This window comes from Portunus trituberculatus, chromosome 15 (assembly GCF_017591435.1).
Source record: "Portunus trituberculatus isolate SZX2019 chromosome 15, ASM1759143v1, whole genome shotgun sequence".
NCBI classification, from domain to species: Eukaryota; Metazoa; Arthropoda; class Malacostraca; order Decapoda; family Portunidae; genus Portunus; species Portunus trituberculatus.
This window is the reverse complement of record NC_059269.1, coordinates 6190212-6211409: the sequence shown is the minus strand read 5'-3', so window position 1 is coordinate 6211409 and position 21198 is coordinate 6190212. Positions and strand designations below refer to the sequence as shown.

The following is a 21198-nucleotide window of genomic DNA, read 5'->3' as shown; positions in this document are numbered from 1 at the left end:
GCCATGAGGATAACCTCGACTCCGTGGCACTGAGTGATAGTGAATTACTAATGAAATACCGTGGTATTTCATTTCGTGGTGAAAGCAACACACAAGCTAAAAGGGTCACAAGAAGAAAAGAAAAGCGGCCAAGTCACCGCGAGTCTACGCCTTGTCTGTGGCAGATCTCATCTCTGCTTTATTTTTTGGTATTCCATGTAAGATTTCACTTTATGCATTACAAAACAATCCTTTCTTGGGAACAAGGTTTGTAAAAAGGTAATAGAAATGATGTTTTGTGAACATAAATGCATATGAGACAGAGACGTGGTGTTCCCAGCAACCTCGTTACCGTCCCTCCAAGCGTTCATGGATGCCATTTCGCGGCAGGAGGTTGCTCTGACATTGTTAAAGTTTCTTGGATCCAGCTCCTGGCAGCCAATAAGCACTTATAGGCGGGCTACCAACCTCCATCCACCAACAGCAACGAATCTTTGTGGATGCTATTTTACAAAGGTTGGTATGTGAGCAGGAGGTTGTCTGTACCAACATAGACAACAACCTGCTTCTTGGATCTGGCCCTGGAGCTCCCACCTATATCGGCCAGCTGCGGAACTCTCTGGTGCACAGTTTAAAATTGCGGTTGGGCCAAATTGAGTATAAGCTCTACCAACTCTCCCACAACTGGCAGAGAGGCTCAGTGAATCACTATCTTCACAGAGCAAAGCTCCAGTGACCAACTTCCACCATGTACACGTTGTCTCTAGTAGCAACTCCAGCTCCACCATGATGAAGCAGACCAGCCTTTCTCCCTTCAAGAGTTGGGGCAGGGGAAGAAGACAGGCTGTGACACAGCAGCAGAGATGGACAAAATGCCTTACTCTATGCTGGCTCATGCTGGGCCAGCAGGGTATGCTGTGCTGCCTGTTGCTGGCATGGAAGAAGGTTGACATAGAACCTATCTCCAAGCCAAGGCCAATCTCTCTCCTCAGCTGCATGGCCAAAACAGCTGACAGGATGGTGCTTGTGCAGCTGCAGTGGCACGTGGGGCCCCTTCACTCTCACATGTTCAGCTATATCCACAGCAGAATATCTTCACACTGTTGACTCGAGCCAACCACTGCCCCATTGTTGTCGTCTTTCTTGACCTGCAGGAGGCATTCACGTTGGCCAGCCCACACGTCATCCTTGAAACCCTCTCAAGGAAGACTGTTGGCTTGGCTGTGTGATTATCTGCAGCACTGTCACACTTGGGTTAAATTGTTGTCGTCTTTCTTGACCTGGAGGAGGCATTCACGTTGGCCAGCCCACACGTCATCCTTGAAACCCTCTCAAGGAAGACTGTTGGCTTGGCTGTGTGATTATCTGCAGCACTGTCACACCTGGGTTAAAATTCCAGTGTCAGAAGGGAAGCTTCCAGGAGCTGGAGAATGGGACACTCCAGGGCAGCATCCTCAGCCTCTTCAACCTGCTGATGGAGCAGCTCATTGCCCTGCCCTTCCCCTAGGACACCTCCCTGCTGAGCTACGCTGACGACCTTGCCCTTGTCATCACTGGCAGGGGCAAGAAACACAAGTGAATGCAGCAGGTGCTCAATGCCATAAGCAAGAAGTGTGAGGAGCTGAGGCTCAAGATACCAGCTGAGAAGTCCCAGACCATGATAAGGAAGACAGCAAACTCCGCCTGGCAGCTCCACATCCATAGAGAGAGTCAGAGACACTCACTCTCACTTTCTTTCCTACTGACAGTAGTAGTACACAATACTTTTCACAGATACTGTAGTACTCATGAAGGCAGGTCAGTGTCACTTTGGCAAGTGCTGTATCCTCAACAGCTGCATGCGTCACTTCTGCATTATAGAGAGAGAATTATGCAATTACCACAGTCAAGTACAGCAACAGTTATAGTTATCACCTTGAGCTCTGTCATTGGCCTTAGACCTGCAGAATGCAGGATTGTGTGAAAGCAATTCTGCTGCTGAGTTGCATTTTCATAGAAGATATTTGATTTGGAATCTGCTTTAGGGACAGCAACTTTGGGTTTATGATCTTCAGCTCCTTGTCCCCAAGAACTTGATTTGTGATGATCAGGGGTGCAATTGAACAGAAAAAGACAAGCTTTGTGGAGGCACCAGATGACAGCTGCTACACAGTGAGAGTCACCATCTGCTCCTGTAGCAGCCCTCTCTCATTGGTGCCTACTGATTATTTCTTTCACTTGCTGGAATTTTTTTCTGGAGATTTTCATCACCAGTACACATTCCTCCCTTGAGGTCTTCATAATAGGTAGCAGAATGGCTCCTTGACTCAGGTAGTAGTGAGGAAGAGTGCCAGCTGGTTTGTAAAACCATCCTAGTGAATATTAGTCAGTGATGGCAGGCATGCTTCTGGCAATCAATGGTGCACGTATGTTGGTCTAATTTCGCAGCAACCACCATACCCACATACCAGTCTATAGCCTGTCACATAGTGCCTAACTCCAGAATCCTCAAGATTTTTTTTTTTTTCATTTCTCCTTTCCAGTACTAAAGCCATAAAGCCAATCTATGTATATGGGAGCAGGTGACTCACCTGCCATCACTAGTAGGTGATTGTGTTGAATGTGAATTGTGAATGTGGATCCTGAGAAGCAGAAGAAAAGCCATTCCTCCAACAAGGGCACATTCTCTTCTAGTGGAGATAACGGGAGGGAGGCTGGTTGATTCTATGACAGTGTTGCCAACATTGGTGACTGTGGTCTCAGTCTGCTAGGAGCAGCTAATAAGCTTGCTCTAAAGTTGAGGGCATCTGTGGAGACTGACGGCTGGACTGTGGGTTCAGGTTGGTAGACAAGTTAGGATGATGTTCCTCCATCGCGAGTGTGCAAATCTGTCAAACCAATCACTGCATCAAGTAACAGGGATAAGTGATAAACAAACGAGTGCTTGCTACCTCTATCTCAAGTTTGATGTCAACTGCATGGACTGGTGTCTCTCTGGCAAGGTGTGCTGTCTGCCCAACTGCCCAACGTATCCTATAAAGAGAAATATAGCAATAAAAATACACGAGGAAAAATCAGGAACCCTCCTTATTGATGTGCAGTTTCTTTGAATCAATTTACCTTCATTTTTTCTTTTCTTTGCTAACATACCCTATGTACTACTGGTACTATTGTACTACTATACTTCCATAAAGATTTCTCCATGTCAGATCTTATTCATTGATGTTACATATCAACATTTGTAATTTCTAATGACAATATAGTAGTAGTACTGAATATATGAGTGTGTGTACAAGTAGGATCAATTAAGTAAACATACTGAAGCATGTCAGCATCATAACTGCACAGCAAAAGTGGTTCCTTTTGTTACACTCTAATCGCAACTTCCCTAGATTCTTATCCTTACGCCTACAAAGAAATAAACATTACCGTTTATGCTGATGGTAACCTGTCTCCTATTTTCATCCAAGAATAAAGGTTTGTTCCATTCCTCTAATGAAAGAAAAAATTCCTTACTAAATTTAGATACTTAATTTTGTAATTATTTTTGCAGATCATTAATAAGTGATTTATATTTCAGGAGAAATCTCATTACTGAAAACTCAGCTTAAAGATTCCCAAGGAGATCAAACGACACGTGGACACGAGCTGCTTCACTTACGGGCACAGGTGCGACAATACCAGACTGAGGTGGAACGGCGTCGGGCAGAAATCAACTCCTTGCATGACTTGATGGCGCAGCAGAGGAGGGAGTCTGATGACCTGCGTCTACAGTTAGATACAGCACAGCAGCAACAGTCCCAAGCACGAGCTCATGATCAAGATCTCAGCCTTCAGATGGACAAGTTGAAGAGTGAGGTGGAGGCTATGAAAAAAGAGTGTGAACTGCAAAGACAGCAATTTGAGGAGGAAAGAGTGAGATGGATTGAGGAGAAGGAGCGAGTGATACGATATCAGAAGCAGCTCCATCAGAACTATGTTGCCATGTTTGGCCGTAACCGTCAGTTGGAAGAGGAAGTGGCAAGACTCACAGGAGTACCTTTACCCCCACTAAAGACATTAACCCCTCCAAAATTTCCAGCAGCTTATGCTGATATCAGAGAGTCTCCCTCTGCCCTGCAGGTACCCAGTGAGTCACGATGTTGATGGGAAAGAATTTCACTGCTAGGTTAAGGAACATTATAAAATTAAATTTAGTAACTTTGTAGGATGATACCTCATTAAAGTTTTTAATGTGTTTTCCTGAAGGATGAAAAGTCACTTCAAGTTCATTTTCTTCTATCATAGAATATTATTTTTTAGATAAATATTTGAAAGGGGGATAACTTAAGGGAAAATTATCTCATGTATAGACAAAGATGAATTTTCGTTACATGTCCTGATTGCCCTGTAACTATTATACATGTGAATCCGAACAGATGGGATGCACTGTATTTTCTCATCTTTTAAGGATTCATGATAAGTCATGCTCACCATTTTCATTTATTAAAGTAATATTTTAGCTATCACATAACTGTAAATGAACTGTATAGAACTCATAATGAATTACATACTAAACTATGTTGAATTGTTTTAGTGTCTAGCCAAAGGTTACATCTAGTTTCAATGTTATGTCTAGGAGTACAGCACCATATTTTATGAATGTTATATATCCAGTCAAGTGTGTGAATGGTTTGATATGTCAAGCACAGAATTTTAATAAATCTATATTTATTACTTATATAATGCTGTAAGCAATACTGCATTAGTTGTGGGTTTTTTAGTGGTTTAGTAATATTAATGGTGAATATTTAGTCAAAGTTCCTTTATTAGTCAAGGTGATTAAGGCTGCCCTCATTGTTTTTGAGCAGTGTATGCAGATTAAATGTGCACTGCTGTTGCAATGGGAGAAGGAAGCAGTCTTATCAGATACCCAATTCCTGATTTAGGTGGGTTGTTAACACCTTTGCACACATTACATGGTACCTATCCAGACTTCCAAGCTAGTTTATCATGTGCATGTGTGTACAGCATGCACAGGCCTGACATGGTGAGGCTTGTTTCTCTATGCATCTTTCTATGCTTTTTTTTTTTCCATATGACACCAATGACAATAATGGATTAAAAAGCAGGAACTGTGCACTTGATACAGCAGAAACCAGTTAGTGTGTAAAATGTTTGTTGTATTCTCAACTAAGAAAAATGTGGTGTATTAAGAACTGGCTAGTTTCTGAAGTAATGGCTCAAAATCTTATAATGAGCCCATGCAATTGGGAAAAAAATATATATTTATATATATGTATTTAGTATCATACCTTAAAAAAAACTTTGTCTTGTTGACTTTTCCAGGATTCCCCCTTTTTTTTTAGTATCATACCTTAAAACATCATTGTCTTGATTTTTTTCACGATTCCTTTTTTTCTTCTTTTCCACCAAGACCCCTGAATAGTGAAAACATGGGTAAAATAGTAGTGTATATACTTATTCTTCAGGTGTATTTTCAACTAGTCCCTAAAATAACAGACTTTCATGATTTTCTCACTTCTGTGTGAAGGAATGAAAAGAAATTAACAGTATGAAGTAGAGATTTCTGTGATTCAGATAATGAAGCTACACACCAAAAAAATAATTGATTCCTTCCAGCTACTGTCACACTAGCTTCACCAAACATACAACCCTATGTTATAAACCCCATGTGAAACAGGTTATTAATTTGAATCATCAAAACTTGTACATTGCATGTACAAGACTTCTGTCAGGCTGAGAGCCACATGCAGTTTTACATTTAAAATTGAAAATGTGGAAGCAGCAAATTCCATTTACCCACGAGATCATTTTACTTTGTATCTTGAGGGATTATTAATACAACTTCATAAACTAAAGACTTGGTCGTATTTAAATTTATCATATGTATGTATGATATGTATATGTTGATTCACTTTTATCTACATACTTATGTTCTAAAACTTTTCAATTGTCTGTCATATCACATAAAAAATACCCTTTTGTGCACAAATACTAAGATGTAACCACAGTACTTAGAATGCTAAACTTTATATACTGTGAAAATATTCTCTGTTTGGTTTCAGTGTATCTCTTCTCTCAATTTGTGATATACACTTTATACAAATTATAAACAAGTTAACTGGAACAATATTGTTATATATGGTCCTTAACCTTGTTTGAATTACCTAAGATTTGTGGGAATATGAAGTCAGTTGCTACACTGAAAAGAATTGTCTGCTGGATGATAGTTAATTATGACTATTTACTACATGGTAATTCTCCATGATCAGCAAAAATAAATTATCAACATCAGATGTCAGGTGTTTTTTCTATCCTTTATGCACAATGAAAAAGGTACCTTAAAACACTTTTAAAAAATATAAATGCCTTTTTGTCCTCTCAACAAGAATTTTAATAAAGTAGAGAATCAGGGAAAATACAAAAGTATGGTGCTAACAGATGTAAAGTGGAAACAATATGAAACAAAACCCAGGAAGTAGACTGAAAGACAAATACTATAAATGAGTAGGTAAGAGTGCTTGTGTGGGCTATAAAGACATACTTCATGAATTTCCAGTGATAAGGTAACTAAAGTGACCTAAAAAAGCAAACATGATAAGAATAATACTATTAGTCACATTTGTATTTAAATACTAAGAGAGAGAGAGAGATTCTAATAATCTGATGATTATTTAGAAATCTTGCTTCCTGGGTGGTTTGTAGTATGCAGAGTAATTGAGGTTTGCAGGCAGACTAATCCTTGCTAGTGGTTGAGCTGCTTGAGGCAGCTCATTGTTGGATTAGTTCTCTATATAATATAAGTAGAAAAATGGGTGACCTGTAAGAAGTTATTAAAATTAATCCACTCCCCATAAAGTTGTGGCATTGATGTAATGATAACTACTACAATTCCTTCAGTCATATGGCGAAACTGTCAAGAGTGTTTAATTGACGCTATTGTAAGGAATCAACTTGTTATTGCAAACTGTAATTATCCATGTTAAATGTCTTGTACAGAAAAGTTATGATGATCATTCCTTTCAATACATAATTGTTAATACAAACACAATAACAGTAAAGTTACTACCTAGTAATCTTGAACGTGCGAATTTAATAAAGCGTAGAACCAGGATTTGGAGCATGAATTTAAGATCGGTTTCAAACAACAAAATGTTACCTTATAAATTATGTCTATTATTGGTCTATCATTGACTACACAAATTATGCAAAAAAAAAAAAAAAAAAAAAAAAAAAAGTGAATTAAGTATTAACATCATTATTTGGTATGTCAATCTGCTGGTGAGCTGTATTTCTTTATATCTTTAATTTAATATTTCTGTAAACCGTGCTTCTGAGGCGTACGTATGTCACTAAATAACAATGATACAGATGTAGCCTCAGTTTCTTTTTTTATAATATGATAAAAAAGATGAATGCAAAAGATCTTGGGCACTAATATATTTGTGTGTATAGCGTATGTTTACCGGAGATGTAGCGGACACTACATTTTCGGAAGCAGAGACGGAAAAGAATGTAACAAAATGCTGTTGTGGAGAATTATGATGGTTGGTGTTAAAATTTCTTTCATCTCCGTATCTAGAAGCTGATAACTTGAATGTAATGTATCACAGGAATACAAAGTGCGCGCTGTATTTGCCACGTCGAGAGAGAGAGAGAGAGAGAGAGAGAGAGAGAGAGAGAGAGAGAGAGAGACGAATGGAAAGATAGGAAAAAAATAATTAATTGATATGAAAGTATAAGGTTTTGTAGGTACATCAATAGGTTTTTTTTTTTCCCCGGTATGGAGGGGGGTGAACTAGTGACGTGCCCACAGCCCACCTCTTCCCTGTATGACTGATGTGGCACACAGGTGGAAGCATGCAGTTTCTGTGGTGGGAGTCTGAGATCATGCAACACGAGCCGATTTGATTACTGCACACCTGAAAGTTACTATTTGTTACTAAATATCAGTCATAATCGGTTAACTCTAACATATATATATATAAACTGAATAAATTCCTTTATAGTACTCACTACTTGTTATCCCTATTCTATGGTAAGAAAATATACGGACAGAAATATTTACTTAATAACTGCTATGATACACATCAATTATATTTAAGGTATCTCCATAGAACAGCCAAAAATACCTTATAATTGAAATTATAAGGATACATCATGCTTCAGCGCTACAGCGAGATTTCAAAATATATTCATCTTTTTTTTAAATGTTTTTAAAAAGAAAATTAAATTGAAGAAAAAATAAAAGAAGAGGCATATATTTTCAATATTTTAAATAAAATGATATAAGAAAATGAAATTAAATTTACAATAAAAAACAGGAAACATTATCACACATTCTGTAGTTGAAAAAAAGGAAAAAAAATTTTAACTTCTTTTTCATTAAGTGTACCATTTAATAATAATAAAAAATGGATAATATTTATAAGGCGTGACTTTTGTAGTTTGATAATGCTCTCCCCGTCCTTGACGTCGCTTACCCCACTACTTCCTTCTTTTTCTTCCCTTCAATCTTCTCCCTTCTTTCTTTTTGCTGTTGTTCTTCTCCCTTCTTGTTCTCCTTCAATCTTGTTCTTAATTATTGTTCTTCTCCCTTCCTGTTCTTCTTCTCCCTTCTTGTTCTTGTCCCTTCCTGTTCTTCTCCCTTCTTAATCTTGTTCTTGTTCCTTCTTGCTCCTCTCCCTTCTTGTTCTTGTTTTTCTTCTAACGATGCAGATGTAATATGATGCATATTTCCTACACAAATGTGTTGTTTACACGATTTTGTTCATTTGCTATTTTATCCCAGCTTCCATGCAACAGTATATGCCTCCCTGTGTGTTTCGTCTACCACAGTAGTGAAGACTATGAACGCACTTACATACACGCACACATGCACACCGATAACCATAATTCATTAATTAATTAGTTGATATAATTAAGTGAAGAAATGTCCTTCACTGTAATGAGAAATAGAAACACACACTCTGCATATCGCTCCCCAGTGGCAGAGGATGCACCAGCCAGACCTACTTTAGCCCATGCCATTATGCAAAAGACGGAGCTAGAAACAAGATATTCATTTTTAAAGTTACGCAAAAAGTTTCCTCAGAAAGGTGGTGGTGACATACGTGCCAGTGTCTGCCCCTCTTGGCATCTGCATATATTGGGTCAACTTGCAAGTCCTCTTGTGGAAAGTGTAGTGATGCGGGTAGCAGCCATGCTGGGGCCGATGGAAAGAAGATCGGGTCACGCCGCCTTGGAAATTTTAATGGTTCCGAGTCCCTAAGTTTTCTCAAACACATACATATAGTGTGTTCAACGTAACCTGAAGCCTTTAAAACCCTCGAATGCTACATCCCGTCACTGGTTCGATATTTTTGACTGCGGCAATAATACATAGAAAAAGTGATATCGTTGTTAAGATTTCCATCTGTCACTCACTGACGTCTTAAGCGCTTTGTATATTGAAATGACTGGTTTCAAAGGCAATTGTTCGGTTCTCATTATGATTTGTTGCCCCATTGGTGATATATAATCCTTGATAAACACTACCGATCATAAAAGCCGCTTGAAAACCTCGGTGACTTGCATCAGAACTAGAGTTAAATAAAGTTTGTGATGAAACGACGAAACTCTTATAAACAATATGAACAGCAACATCATAAAGTTTCATATGTCGAAAACTATTTATTTCCATTAATTCTGCTTAACGATCATATAAATAGCTTAAGATATAATGATACCTCACTAAAAACAGTCAGTGAAAATAACACACTGGCTTGACATGTCAGGAATTCACCCTGCGATAAGAATGTTGGTGCCGTTTTAATAAACTTGGTGATATGGAGAATGTATTAACACGAGACTACTGTGTATCTGCCAACTGTCTTCTTTTGCAACTTCCCTTTTGTTCTTGGGGATATAACTCAACTTGAATGAGCGTTCACATACACACCTACACGCACAAGCTCGCGCACACATACGCACACACACAAACGAGAGTGTTAGCATCGACAAGGAGGAGAAGTGGAGATGAGGACCAAAGTAACACTCCTTAAGCACGAATATGAGCTTCTCCTTCCTGTCCCTATAGCCAGCTCTCCCTCTCCCTTTCGCTCTCTCTCTCTCTCTCTCTCTCTCTCTCTCTCTCTCTCTCTCTCTCCCCTATGGTTCTCTATAACGGTGCAGTCAACAACTATATCGTTTCACAAGGATGATGCATTTCAATGTGGCTTCAAAGTAATTAAAATGAGTATTTCAAACAAAGTAATTAAAGATGAAATAAAAGCTAATGAGAGAGAGAGAGAGAGAGAGAGAGAGAGAGAGAGAGAGAGAGAGAGAGAGAGAGAGAGCACGTTAAATATGCACACTAAACTATCATTTTCGACGGTGAAGTTGGATGCTGTCAAAACTGTGTGTGTGTGTGTGTGTGTGTGTGTGTGTGTGTGTGTGTGTGTGTGTGTGTGTGTGCGCGCCTGGACCCCTGTATGCGTATGCGTGCACTCAAACCATACTCAGTGCCTGGAATATTCTTCCTCTCCCCCCATTTCCCCTCTCTCTCTCTCTCTCTCTCTCTCTCTCTGTCTCTGTCTCTCTCTCTCTCTCTCTCTCTCTCTCTCTCTCTCTCTCTCTCTCTCTCTCTCTCTCTCTCTCTCTCTCTCTCTCTCTCTCTCTCTTTCTCTCTTCAACACCACTCATTTCCTCCCCATGCTCCCCTTACAACCACCACCACTCCTTCCGCCTCTACTCACACACTCAGGCACGTGACCTGACTCAGCGTGTACCGGGTCAGCAGTTCTGGATCTGTTCAAGGACCTGAAGAGTGATTACCCAGTCCTGTGTTGTCCCCTCCCTCCTTTTGACGCTCCCCCTCTCTCTCACTCTCCCCTCCAGAAACTCTCACTTCTCTTCCTTCCTTCCCCCTTCAGAATTCTCCTGCGTCTAGAAGGTAAGTCCTCGTTGCTCACGTATTCTTCGTTTTCTTCCGTCGTTCTCTCGGTCTTATGATGCGTGACTCGTTTTTTGTTTTCGTTTTCTACTTAGCGTTTTTGTGAATACTTTCTCATGGTTTTATTAAGCAGTTGTGCATTTTTTGCTATTTATGTTCTCTATGTTGTGTTATTAGTTAAATATGAATTTTTCCCTCATTTCGTATATTGACCATCTAACTTTCCCTCTTCTCTCTTCTCTCTTTTTCTCCTTCAGTTCTGCAATTTTTCTTTTATGATTTTTTCCTCACGTCTAACTGTACACATCCAATCATCTCTTCATTCACATACTGCACTGCATAACACTCACACTCACCATCATCTTGTGATCATCGTTTTCTTCGTCCTAGTCATCTTTACTTCGTCATCGTTTTCATTCTCTCCACTTGGCTTCCTTCTGCTCTCCCAGCTGTTGCGCCACTCGCCTCCAGCCTCTCCTAGCAACCTCCGCTGCCCCTTTTTCTTTCCTTCCCTCAGGCGGTCCCTCCTTCCTTCCTTCCTTCCTTATGTCAGTCCGCCTTTCCACACACACTAACCTTCTGGTGTCCTATCATCTCCTCTATCAGCCTTCTTCAGAACTCGCTTCCTACTCCCCATCTCTCCACTCTAGTCGCTTTTCCCTTCGATAAATCTGTTTCTGTTTGTCTGTTTGTATGTTTGTCTCTCTCTCTCTCTCTCTCTCTCTCTCTCTCTCTCTCTCTCTCTCTGATTGTAAACTGGTTTTAGGAAAGAAATCGATGTTACAATAGGGCAGGAATGAGGTAATCTTCCATCTAAAGCCTTTCCTCTGGCATTCCAGCCTTTACGAGCAGAATAGACGCTTACATTGAACAGGAGCAAAGGATCGCTGTGAAGGGTTTTGGTCCTGTTACCTGCGGGGACGGCGAGTGTCAGGAGCCCGTGTCTACTAATGGAAGGACTAGACAGGTAGGTTACGTTATGTTTGCAGGGATGAAAATGATATCAAACAAGTGCGTGATATTTCCTTATCCTTCTTTTACGTATTGGATGTTTTGCTTGACATTTTTCTCTATCTACTTGTATGTTTATTAATTTCATATAACCTAAGTTCATTTAACTTAACTTAACCTAAACTAACGTATTTTTACAGCGATGGACAAGGTTTCAGTATCCAGAGAAGGAAGGGAAAACTGTCTGCAGGAAATGTGTACTGTAGAGGCGAATATGTCCATGAAGGATTTTTGCCAAGGGGTAAATATCCAAGGGGAAACAATACCCAGGATAAATGTCTGATGGGAAAGCGTCAAGGGGAGATGTCCAAGGGGTAATATGACCACACCACAGTCCGTTCTAAACATTTTCCCAAGCGTGGCCATAAAGGTGTTATGTTCCCCAGTTATACAAAAATGTTACTGGGCAAATATTCAGGTCTGTGGAGCGTGGGAAGGCGCATATGTGGCTTGAAGTTAAGGAGCTCATTTTTAAGTTTGGTTATAGGGGCACTGGCGGTATTGCGGGGATGGAAGCATTTCAGAATCTCTGGTTACGACTCCTGGAAACATTTGAAAGTACTGTCAGAGCATCAGTGGGCGAGGATAAGTTTTTAAGCTATAAGATTCGAATTCTATTTTCAATATTCTTATATGAAGTAAGATTTCGTAAGTTTCATTTAGCGCTGTGGTGGAAGTTTTAAATATGATCACGAAAAACATCACTGGCAACGAAAAAAAAAAGACAAAACATTACGGTACCTGTAGTTCATGTTCTGCTAATTCAAATCGTCAAGGGATACTCAAGTGGAGCAGTAATGGTCACATTCGTCAGCAATTAAGGCAAATTATCGTGTCTATTCACTGGCTTGCTGCGGCAAAGTTGTCCTTTCAACACTGCATGTCTACTACCTTTACATTTACTTCATTATGCACCAGGAAAATCTTAGTTGATTGCAACGTCATGAATACTTAAACCACACATTGCTATCGACTTAATTGCTTTGCATTTCATAGAATTCCCATAATTAACCTAATTTCTTTACTTAACTTACGCATTTCCTTTTAAGGCAAATTATCTTGGTAATATATATTCTTATCCTTTATCATGAGTATTTTAACACTTATTCATGGCAGACAGTCACATTCTGCTCCGCCGGTAAGTTTACGGAGTTTCTATTATCTTCATTATCATCATTAGTTGACGCAATCTCTATTATCTTCACATTCATCTTTAGTACCATAATCCCTGAAGATTATAAGATTTCTGGCAATTTTTGTTGCTCATCTGCTAGCAAAAACCAGTCTGACAATTATCAAACATATATGAATAAATACATGTGTACCTAACATTTTCAAGGATTTGTGGAACTCTGCTACTGACGAGATACAATTCAATCATCACCAGTCAACGCCACTCGGAGTGAACTTAATGCTGCAGGAAACGTCCTGACACCTAGATTTTATGAAGATCTCAAACACTTGTCAAGGAATCTCACCAAGGGGCTGATGTAACATGGTGACGCGTAACTTGCATCACACCAACGTGAAGCAACAGTCTCGTGCCACGTTTCGACACACTGCTAACAGCATTCATTTGTGATTCTGCCAGCGACCACCTAACAGTATATTGCTTACTAGATATTCTACTGCATATTGCTGTGTACATATTGCTTTAGATGTACAAACAAAATGTGGTAAACTTAAAAACACAGACGACGTTATCTAGAGTTCTACTGGTCACGCAAGAAAGACGTCTGCAAATTGAGAAAACAAGACGCGTCAACTATAATCACTATCCAGTCTTCAATCATACAATACTTTCAGATATCCAAACTTTAAAAAAAATAGTGTAGTAGTAGTAGTAGTAGTAGTAGTAGTAGTAGTAGTTACGAAAACGTGAACCTCGAGATTGTAACATCATCATCGATCGTCCCCTCATGTCGCCCCTGATAATTATATGGATGATGGAGGACTGTTAACAAGACTGGCGAGGCGCTGGAGACTTGTTCGCGTGTGGTCTTACTATTTTTAGGATGTTTAAGGTACATGCAAACAGGCAGAACACACCAACACACACCCACACCCACACCCACATACACACACACATACACACACACACATCGGGTAGCGTAGTGGTTAGCACGCTCGACTCACAGCCGAGAGGGTCAGGGCTCGAGTCCCGGGAAGCGGCGAGGCAAATGGGCAAGCCTCTTAATGTGTAGCCCCTGTTCTCCTAGCAGTAAATAGGTACGGGTTGTAACTCGAGAGGTTGTGGCCTCGCTTTCCCGGTGTGTGGAGTGGTCTCAGTCCTACCCGAAGATCGATCTATGAGCTCTGAGCTCGCTCCGAAATGGGGACCAGTAGACGACGGTGGTGAATTACACAGCGTTAATCATCCCCGAATTCTATAATTGCAATTAACAGTCGTTGGGTATCATGTCTATAAACCATTTATCATTACCGCTACCATTAAAAATTAATTTTATCTTTATTATTATTAATTATTATTATTATTACTATTATCATTGTTAATACTACTACTAAAACTACTAATACTACCACACGCGCACATACTGACACGTAGCCTACATGCACGCACACTTTTCGAGGGCTCATAGATTCCTTATCCTTTGTTAGCAAATCTCGGTGCCTCAACACTTCTGCAGTAATACTGATACCATCCTGTCACAGAAACTTCCCACCTCTTGGGACCCCGTTTCCTTTTCATGCTCCATAGTAATTTTACTTGGATAATCTGACAAGATTTTGCCATACACATATGAACATATACTGTGAACCTTTCCGCACTGCTTTTATGTACAGCACGTTCGGTTGTAAAGCCAACTTAGATTTTTGTTTTTTTATCACACCTGAATTTCAGATGAATGCTAAAGTATGAAAGACAAATTCTCAAGGACACCACGGAGGAGGTGTGGAGGAGCAAGGAGGTAGAGAGGTTGTTGGCAATGGGTGGAGTCAGTTGAGGAGGACTCAAGTGTTTGGTTCTCGGATAACTGACTTCCCTTTCTCTATCATGGATCTCCGCTTGACAACAAGTGCGTCTCGTGGAGAAGAACGACATTCAACATAGGGTTACTACTGAATATAGACTACTTTGATTTACTTACACCGTTGTAAATGATACAGATTTATAATATGCAATTGCAATACTAACTTCATTGTTACTATGCTTAGAAACAATGAAGTAATCAATGGATCCCACTATGTTATGATACGTTAAGTTAAAGAAATCTGCTAATGAATTAATAATATAATGCATATATTCAAAATATGTCGTATGCATTTATTCGGTGTTTGCATATTGCTGTGGATTTCAGAGGGAGTGTTTTATCGTTTTTTATTCTGGAATATATCTGCAAGCATCTGTTGGATCACTGTGATAATTCACCACATTGTTTCACACGGTCCCTTATCAGCAGTGCCTTTATCAAAGGGGGTGTGAGCAAGGCACATGCTGTCGATACTTGAAGGGAAATAACGAAATGAAGCGACAATAATCGAACAGGGCCAGTGTGACGTCACTATGACGTCAATCCCAAGGCACTACCCACCTATGGGTCTTAGGATTGATATCATAATGACGTCACGCTGGCCCTGTCCGATTACTGTCGCTTCATTTCGTTATTTCCCTTCAAGTGTGAAACAATCTGCGGCAAATTATCATAATGATCCAACAGATACCTGCAGGGATATTCCAGAAAAGAAAAAAAATACGACACTCTCTCTGAAAACTATAGCTATTATATAACAACAAAAATCTCGTTATACAATGCTATCCTTAACAAGAAGACTGTTTCCTCATCCCATTGCTTTACTGCACAGTGGTTGTTTTTAATTATTTGCAGTTCACACTGATTTCCCTGTGACGAATATATGTTAGAAAAAAATGTGTATATTGAACATTTCGTGCGTCTGTCAAAAGTTTACATTACTCATGTGGATACGAGGCAGACGAGAGAGAGAGAGAGAGAGAGAGAGAGAGAGAGAGAGAGAGAGAGAGAGAGAGAGAGAGAGAGAGAGAGAGAGAGAGAGAGAGAGAGAGAGAGAGAGAGAGAGAGAGAGAGAGAGAGAGAGAGAGAGAGAGAGAGAGAGAGAGAGAACCACAGGACAGCACGAGTCTATACATACAAACGTCACTCAAAGTATCTTGCCTGTTTCACCACCAGCTTAAAAAAAAAAAAAAAAGTTACCAACAGCAAGAAAAAGAAAAAGAAAAACGCTAATTTCCCTAACAGGATGGTCGCGTCCCCTTCGCCCCTTCATCCTCATAATGGAACACGAACTCCTTCCCGCTCCCTACAATCTACGGAACATTATAAGTACATGTTTACCTTATCGCAGAGAATGGCGTGCAGTTAACAGTCCAGTGTAAGAGGCTCGTGTCAGGCAAGAATATGCTACACAACAACGCCTCTTTCTTGTTACTCGAGCCACTGCCGAAGCAAGTAATGACTCTTGAAGTTTTAGTCGTCTCTTCTGTTTCCTGGAATACAAATGAGATTCAGTGACGTGAAATGAAATACAAGACATATAAATGTTGGTGTGAAAAATAAGGAAGGGAGTGTTAATGATACCAATATAAAAAAGCAAATACTAATACAAAAGTAAGCACCAATCTCGTATATCGTCCCAATACATAAATACGGATAAAACCAATGAAACCAGCGATACATACATCACTAAAGGATAAAGATAATAGTTATACGAGGGAAACAACAAACAAGTGGGCATTACTCAACATTATTCATCTAGACAGAAAAGCAAACTTGAATAAAAAAGAAGATAAGAAAAAGAAAAAATGGTAAAGTCTTAATTTTTTTTAGAGTGCGTTTGGAAAGGGTTCCAAGTCGTTCTTCACATCCCAAGCCTTAGTTTTTGCCAGAATTATAGCTGGTGCATACGTCTTGGTATAATCTTTAGTAATGGCGAGTAAATAACCTTTGTAATTACCTGGTTCTCGAGAGGATAAACTATGATTAGGTTCAGCTGCATGTGAGGGATGAGTGTTAATGGTGCATTCTCAAAGCGGATTCGTGAGTTGACTACACGAGGGTGCTGTACAAAATCTTTAGACTTACACTACAGTAAGAATACTATGTCATGTTAGTGTTCAACACCAAAGTTAAAAAGAATTACCGGAAACCTTAACCCCTTCTTATTGCATATTGACGTGCACATCAACTAACATGATTAACTCGCGTTTATACCAGTCACCCTTCTTTTTTAGAGTGGCGTACCCGTAACCCTGGTTTTATTAGGGTGAACTACGTGAATAAAGATTACATAACGAAGTTAAACTGCATTAGCTATTTTAACCCTAACAAACAAAACCAACCTAACAGTTGCAAAAAGTGCCTATACTACTACTACTACTACTACTACTACCACTACTACTACTACTACCACTACTACTACTACTACCACTACTACTTCTACTACCACTACTATTACTACTAGATATTATTCATGAATTAGAAGAAAAAGCAAGTGCCTGCAAGGGATTCACAATGACAAAGGGAAAAGCTTAAGTAATGAAAGAGTCTGTGATGTAATACATACACGAAATAAAAATCCGTTTTCCCTGATAACCAAGTTGTTTGAATACACTAAAGTCAAAAGCATTTCTCTATTTGTTCTCCTGGGTCACGTGGAGTTACGGATGCAAGAATGCAAAACCGCAGTCTTTAGTTCGGTCTGCCCGCAAGCCTACGAGACGATGAAAAATTATAATTTGGAAAAGTTTCCGCACCACTTGTCACGTTAATCGGTTTGCATGTTTGTGACAACTGAATTTAACTCTCAGTATTATGGCCGTGTTCGTAACCACCCCTCCGCGAGATTACATATATTTGATGCTTTCCACGTATTTGTGAAAGCCAACAAGCTATGTTTGTATGCAGTCACACAGTTAGTTGGGAATTCAAATTGATTTAAAACATTCCCAACAGCCATGGGTCGGTCCGGCACTGTAGCATGACCAATGACGCGTTATCATGTCTCGTGAATATTACTCCCTCTGAACACGCTACATACATACAAACGAACACGGGTCATCACGCTATATGGCCCTATAGTACACACAGGGTTGACAGGAAGTTAGATGGGCTGATTAAGGCGAAATTTGTTCGCACAACTACGTGTTACTATCCTTCACTGACTGAGGTCTTTACATAGATAACAAGGTATTAATGGGCTATACTTAAGAGCTAGACTACCCGTTACACGCCGCTATCGTGCAGAGTACGTACTCAAGGACCTATTACGGTACTATATGTTAAGATCAATGCTATTACCACGTGATGATCTAAGCTGCGGGAAATTTGGCATAATGCTGAAGCACTTCGTGGCAATTGTAGTAAAGTTATCGATGTTAATGAAAATTATAAGCTGCTGCTGTGTACCACGATGTTTTTCTCTGCCGTCAACACCTCTAAAAGACCTATGCAAGTTAGGTACTAATACCACATACGTACACCGTCTTTTAACATTTACCCTAACAACAGGTGAAGTACCTCCTATAAGTAAAACCCTACTGGATCACGCACGCAGGGAGGTCATCCCTCAAAATGTTGCCAACACAGCAGCTGCACCGGGGACACGAGAGCGGCTTTAGCACGGGACAAACTTTGCCACATGAGCCCTCTTCCCACTTACCGGAGTTCGATATCCAGTAGGGGTCAATAGGGTGCAGCATCCCGGCGTAGCAGCCACTAACTCAGTCAGATGGGAGCTAATGTAGCCCTCCCCTTCATCCTGGAGCGTCCAGTCCACCCACCACCCTGCTCCGCCATCATTCTGGCCGGCTGCTGGCGTGTTCCTTGCCACTGATCCGAAGTAATGGCTCGAAGCGGGGAGGAACACAATTTCAGAACAAGCTACACGGAAGTACTTTTACAGTATATTTTCATCGGAAATAAGGCTCAAAGTTAAGGTCCTTCACAAAACTTTCGGGTACATGATGGCTTTGCGCTATTGTAAGAAGTTAAACAAACTATTACGGCGTTCAATAATGAAACAATGCGTTGGACGAAACATCCGAACTTTGAACGAAACGGTAAGCTCTACGAGGAGATTAATTTGAAAACATTGGTCACTGACACGAGGACAAGATACAGATAAAGTGCTTGTGGGCCAGGCCAAGGGTAGCAATCTCACCTCCAGTGACCAGAATAGGCGGCTAAGCACTGCGATCCCCGACATGTATCACTGTCCTGTTACACTAAACCGTGGCGCCTATGAGAAAAATATGAGAGGGGTTGTCCGGACGGCGAAGAAAACAGCCCAACTATTTGTTGCTGTTTTCATCAGACTAGAAGAAATCAAGATGTACGATGGAGCTTCATGATATATATTTCCAGTTCCCTGTTCCCAGATATCGATAGGGAGCTTTTCACACTAACAGACTGTCTACTTCCCTAACTTTTCCTCGATACAATTAGTGATTCTAGGAAAGACTATTTGAGTGTGGAGAAGACAACGCACACAGTGTACTGTCAAGATTACTATCGAGAATTAAGCCAGCTGTTAATTATTGAGGGTAAACTGATGCTATAACCCCGACCTCGATCCCTTGGTATAGTAGGGTAGAGTATCGACCTCCTCTCTCTTTCCCCTCGTTCCCTTCCAGTCTCCCGATTCCACTTACTACAAATAATTCTAAGTTTTATTTTTGCTGTTACAATTTAAATGTATTCTTTAAGCTCTCTGAGTAATGGAACAACAAAGACCCATGTATCAAGTAAGTGGTAAATGAATAAGGTAAAATGTGGTGGAACTCAGTATAGAAAGAGTTCTTGCTGTTTCCTTTTTTCTTGAATTATAATTATAATCTCTCTCTCTCTCTCTCTCTCTCTCTCTCTCTCTCTCTCTCTCTGATACGTCCCTATCTATTCCTTTAGAAGCTTGACCACACTGTAAGTCGCGTATCAGCTCAGTCATCATGTATTTGCTGCCGATACACCTTTGAGACTGTATCGGCCAACAGCGTTTGAGTCTTTCTTTGATCCTTTGAGAACGACAAACTGAGCTTTTTTTTTTCTCTCTCTTTCTCTCTCTCTCTCCTTTTTTTTTTATTTGCCACTCTCCTTGACACCATGTAAAAAATCCTGAAAAAAACTTCACTCCAGAAACCCGTCTTTTTTCAAACCAACCTTTCCATCTCAATTTATATGGTCATATTTTAATTTATTTACCTACTTTTTCCCCTGTTGCCGCGGCGACGGTACATATGTGACTGTTTTATTCCCTTAACGATTTCTCTACCCTCCCCTCCTGCCTAATTTGCATGTACGAGCAGTTTTTCACAGTTTGTTACGAGGACGAGACGACGTTATGACTCAAGTTGTATCCTGACACTGAGTTATGAACTTGTACTCACGCTGGCCACTGCATATTCTCTCTCTCTCTCTCTCTCTCTCTCTCTCTCTCTCTCTCTCTCTCTCTGTTTTCCAAGACAGGTGATGAAGTGATCTAAAGCAGTCGCAGAGTATACCATCCTTCTTCATCGCTGGCTATTCTCCAGTATATACACTATATTTTTCATTTGTTTACCTCCATTCATTACCTTCTTTTACTTCGCATTGCTCTTGAGACGACATACCTCATCAATAATACGGCACTGCTTTCCCTCTTTAGTACAGCATGGAATGTAAAATTAACACTTATTGTTATTCATTTATTGATTTACCTATATACTAATCGACTCATTCGTTTAGTAACATTATTTCGAAGCAACAGAATACCTTTATGTTTTTCCTTGATGTGATACTGACAAGAACAAATGCTAATTCTATTAATTTATTTATCTACTCATGTCTTTATTACCTATTTATTCATTTATTCACGCTCCATAAATCTAAACAACACAAAAAAGCACTCTCAAATAATTTTTTCAGCTATATAGATGCTAACAAAATACAGCAACGCATATTCCTTTCAACTTTTTCTTTCTCTAAGCAAAACCTTCGTACATTAAATTCTAACACCAGCGGCTCGTAATAACGCCTCCCTCCAGCGAAGCACGAGGGATCAGCGAGTCTGCGGGGCGTTTATCGGACAGGAGGCGGACGATGATGGAGAAGAGGGAGGGACGGAACTTCACAAGACTAAAGAGATCCATTTGACCTCTCTTCTTCCTCCTTCTCCTTCTTCTTCCTGCGTCTAAGCCTCCTTCTCCTTCTTTTTCTCCTAATACTTTCCTTCCTTATTCTCGTCGTGTCCTCTTCTTCCTTCTTTAGCCAATGCTCTTTCTCCTTCTTCTCCTACTTATTTTCCTCCTTTTCTTCCTCTTT

The 21198-nt window shown here is 40.0% G+C and overlaps 1 protein-coding gene and 1 long non-coding RNA gene across 6 annotated transcripts in view; one reads left to right on the top strand and one right to left on the bottom strand.

Moving 5' to 3' along the window:
- Positions 1-6255, top strand: part of LOC123504016 (leucine zipper putative tumor suppressor 2 homolog) — a 207087-nt gene extending 200832 nt beyond the window's left edge. For all 4 annotated transcript variants that reach the window (XM_045254226.1, XM_045254227.1, XM_045254224.1 and 1 more), the window contains one exon: positions 3539-6255. In XM_045254226.1, the coding sequence (XP_045110161.1) occupies positions 3539-4104 (566 nt within the window). In that variant the 3' untranslated portion in view covers positions 4105-6255. The remainder of the gene's footprint in view (positions 1-3538) is intronic.
- On the bottom strand, positions 531-18695 carry LOC123504018. 2 transcript variants are annotated; one of them, XR_006674680.1, is made up of 3 exons: positions 18563-18695; positions 16240-16391; positions 531-2991 (listed from the first exon to the last, which is right to left on the bottom strand). It is a non-coding gene; the product is annotated as an uncharacterized LOC123504018 (long non-coding RNA). The 2 variants fall into 2 exon arrangements; XR_006674679.1 differs by lacking the exon at positions 531-2991 and adding an exon at positions 7699-7883.
- Positions 18696-21198: the final 2503 nt, after the last annotated feature.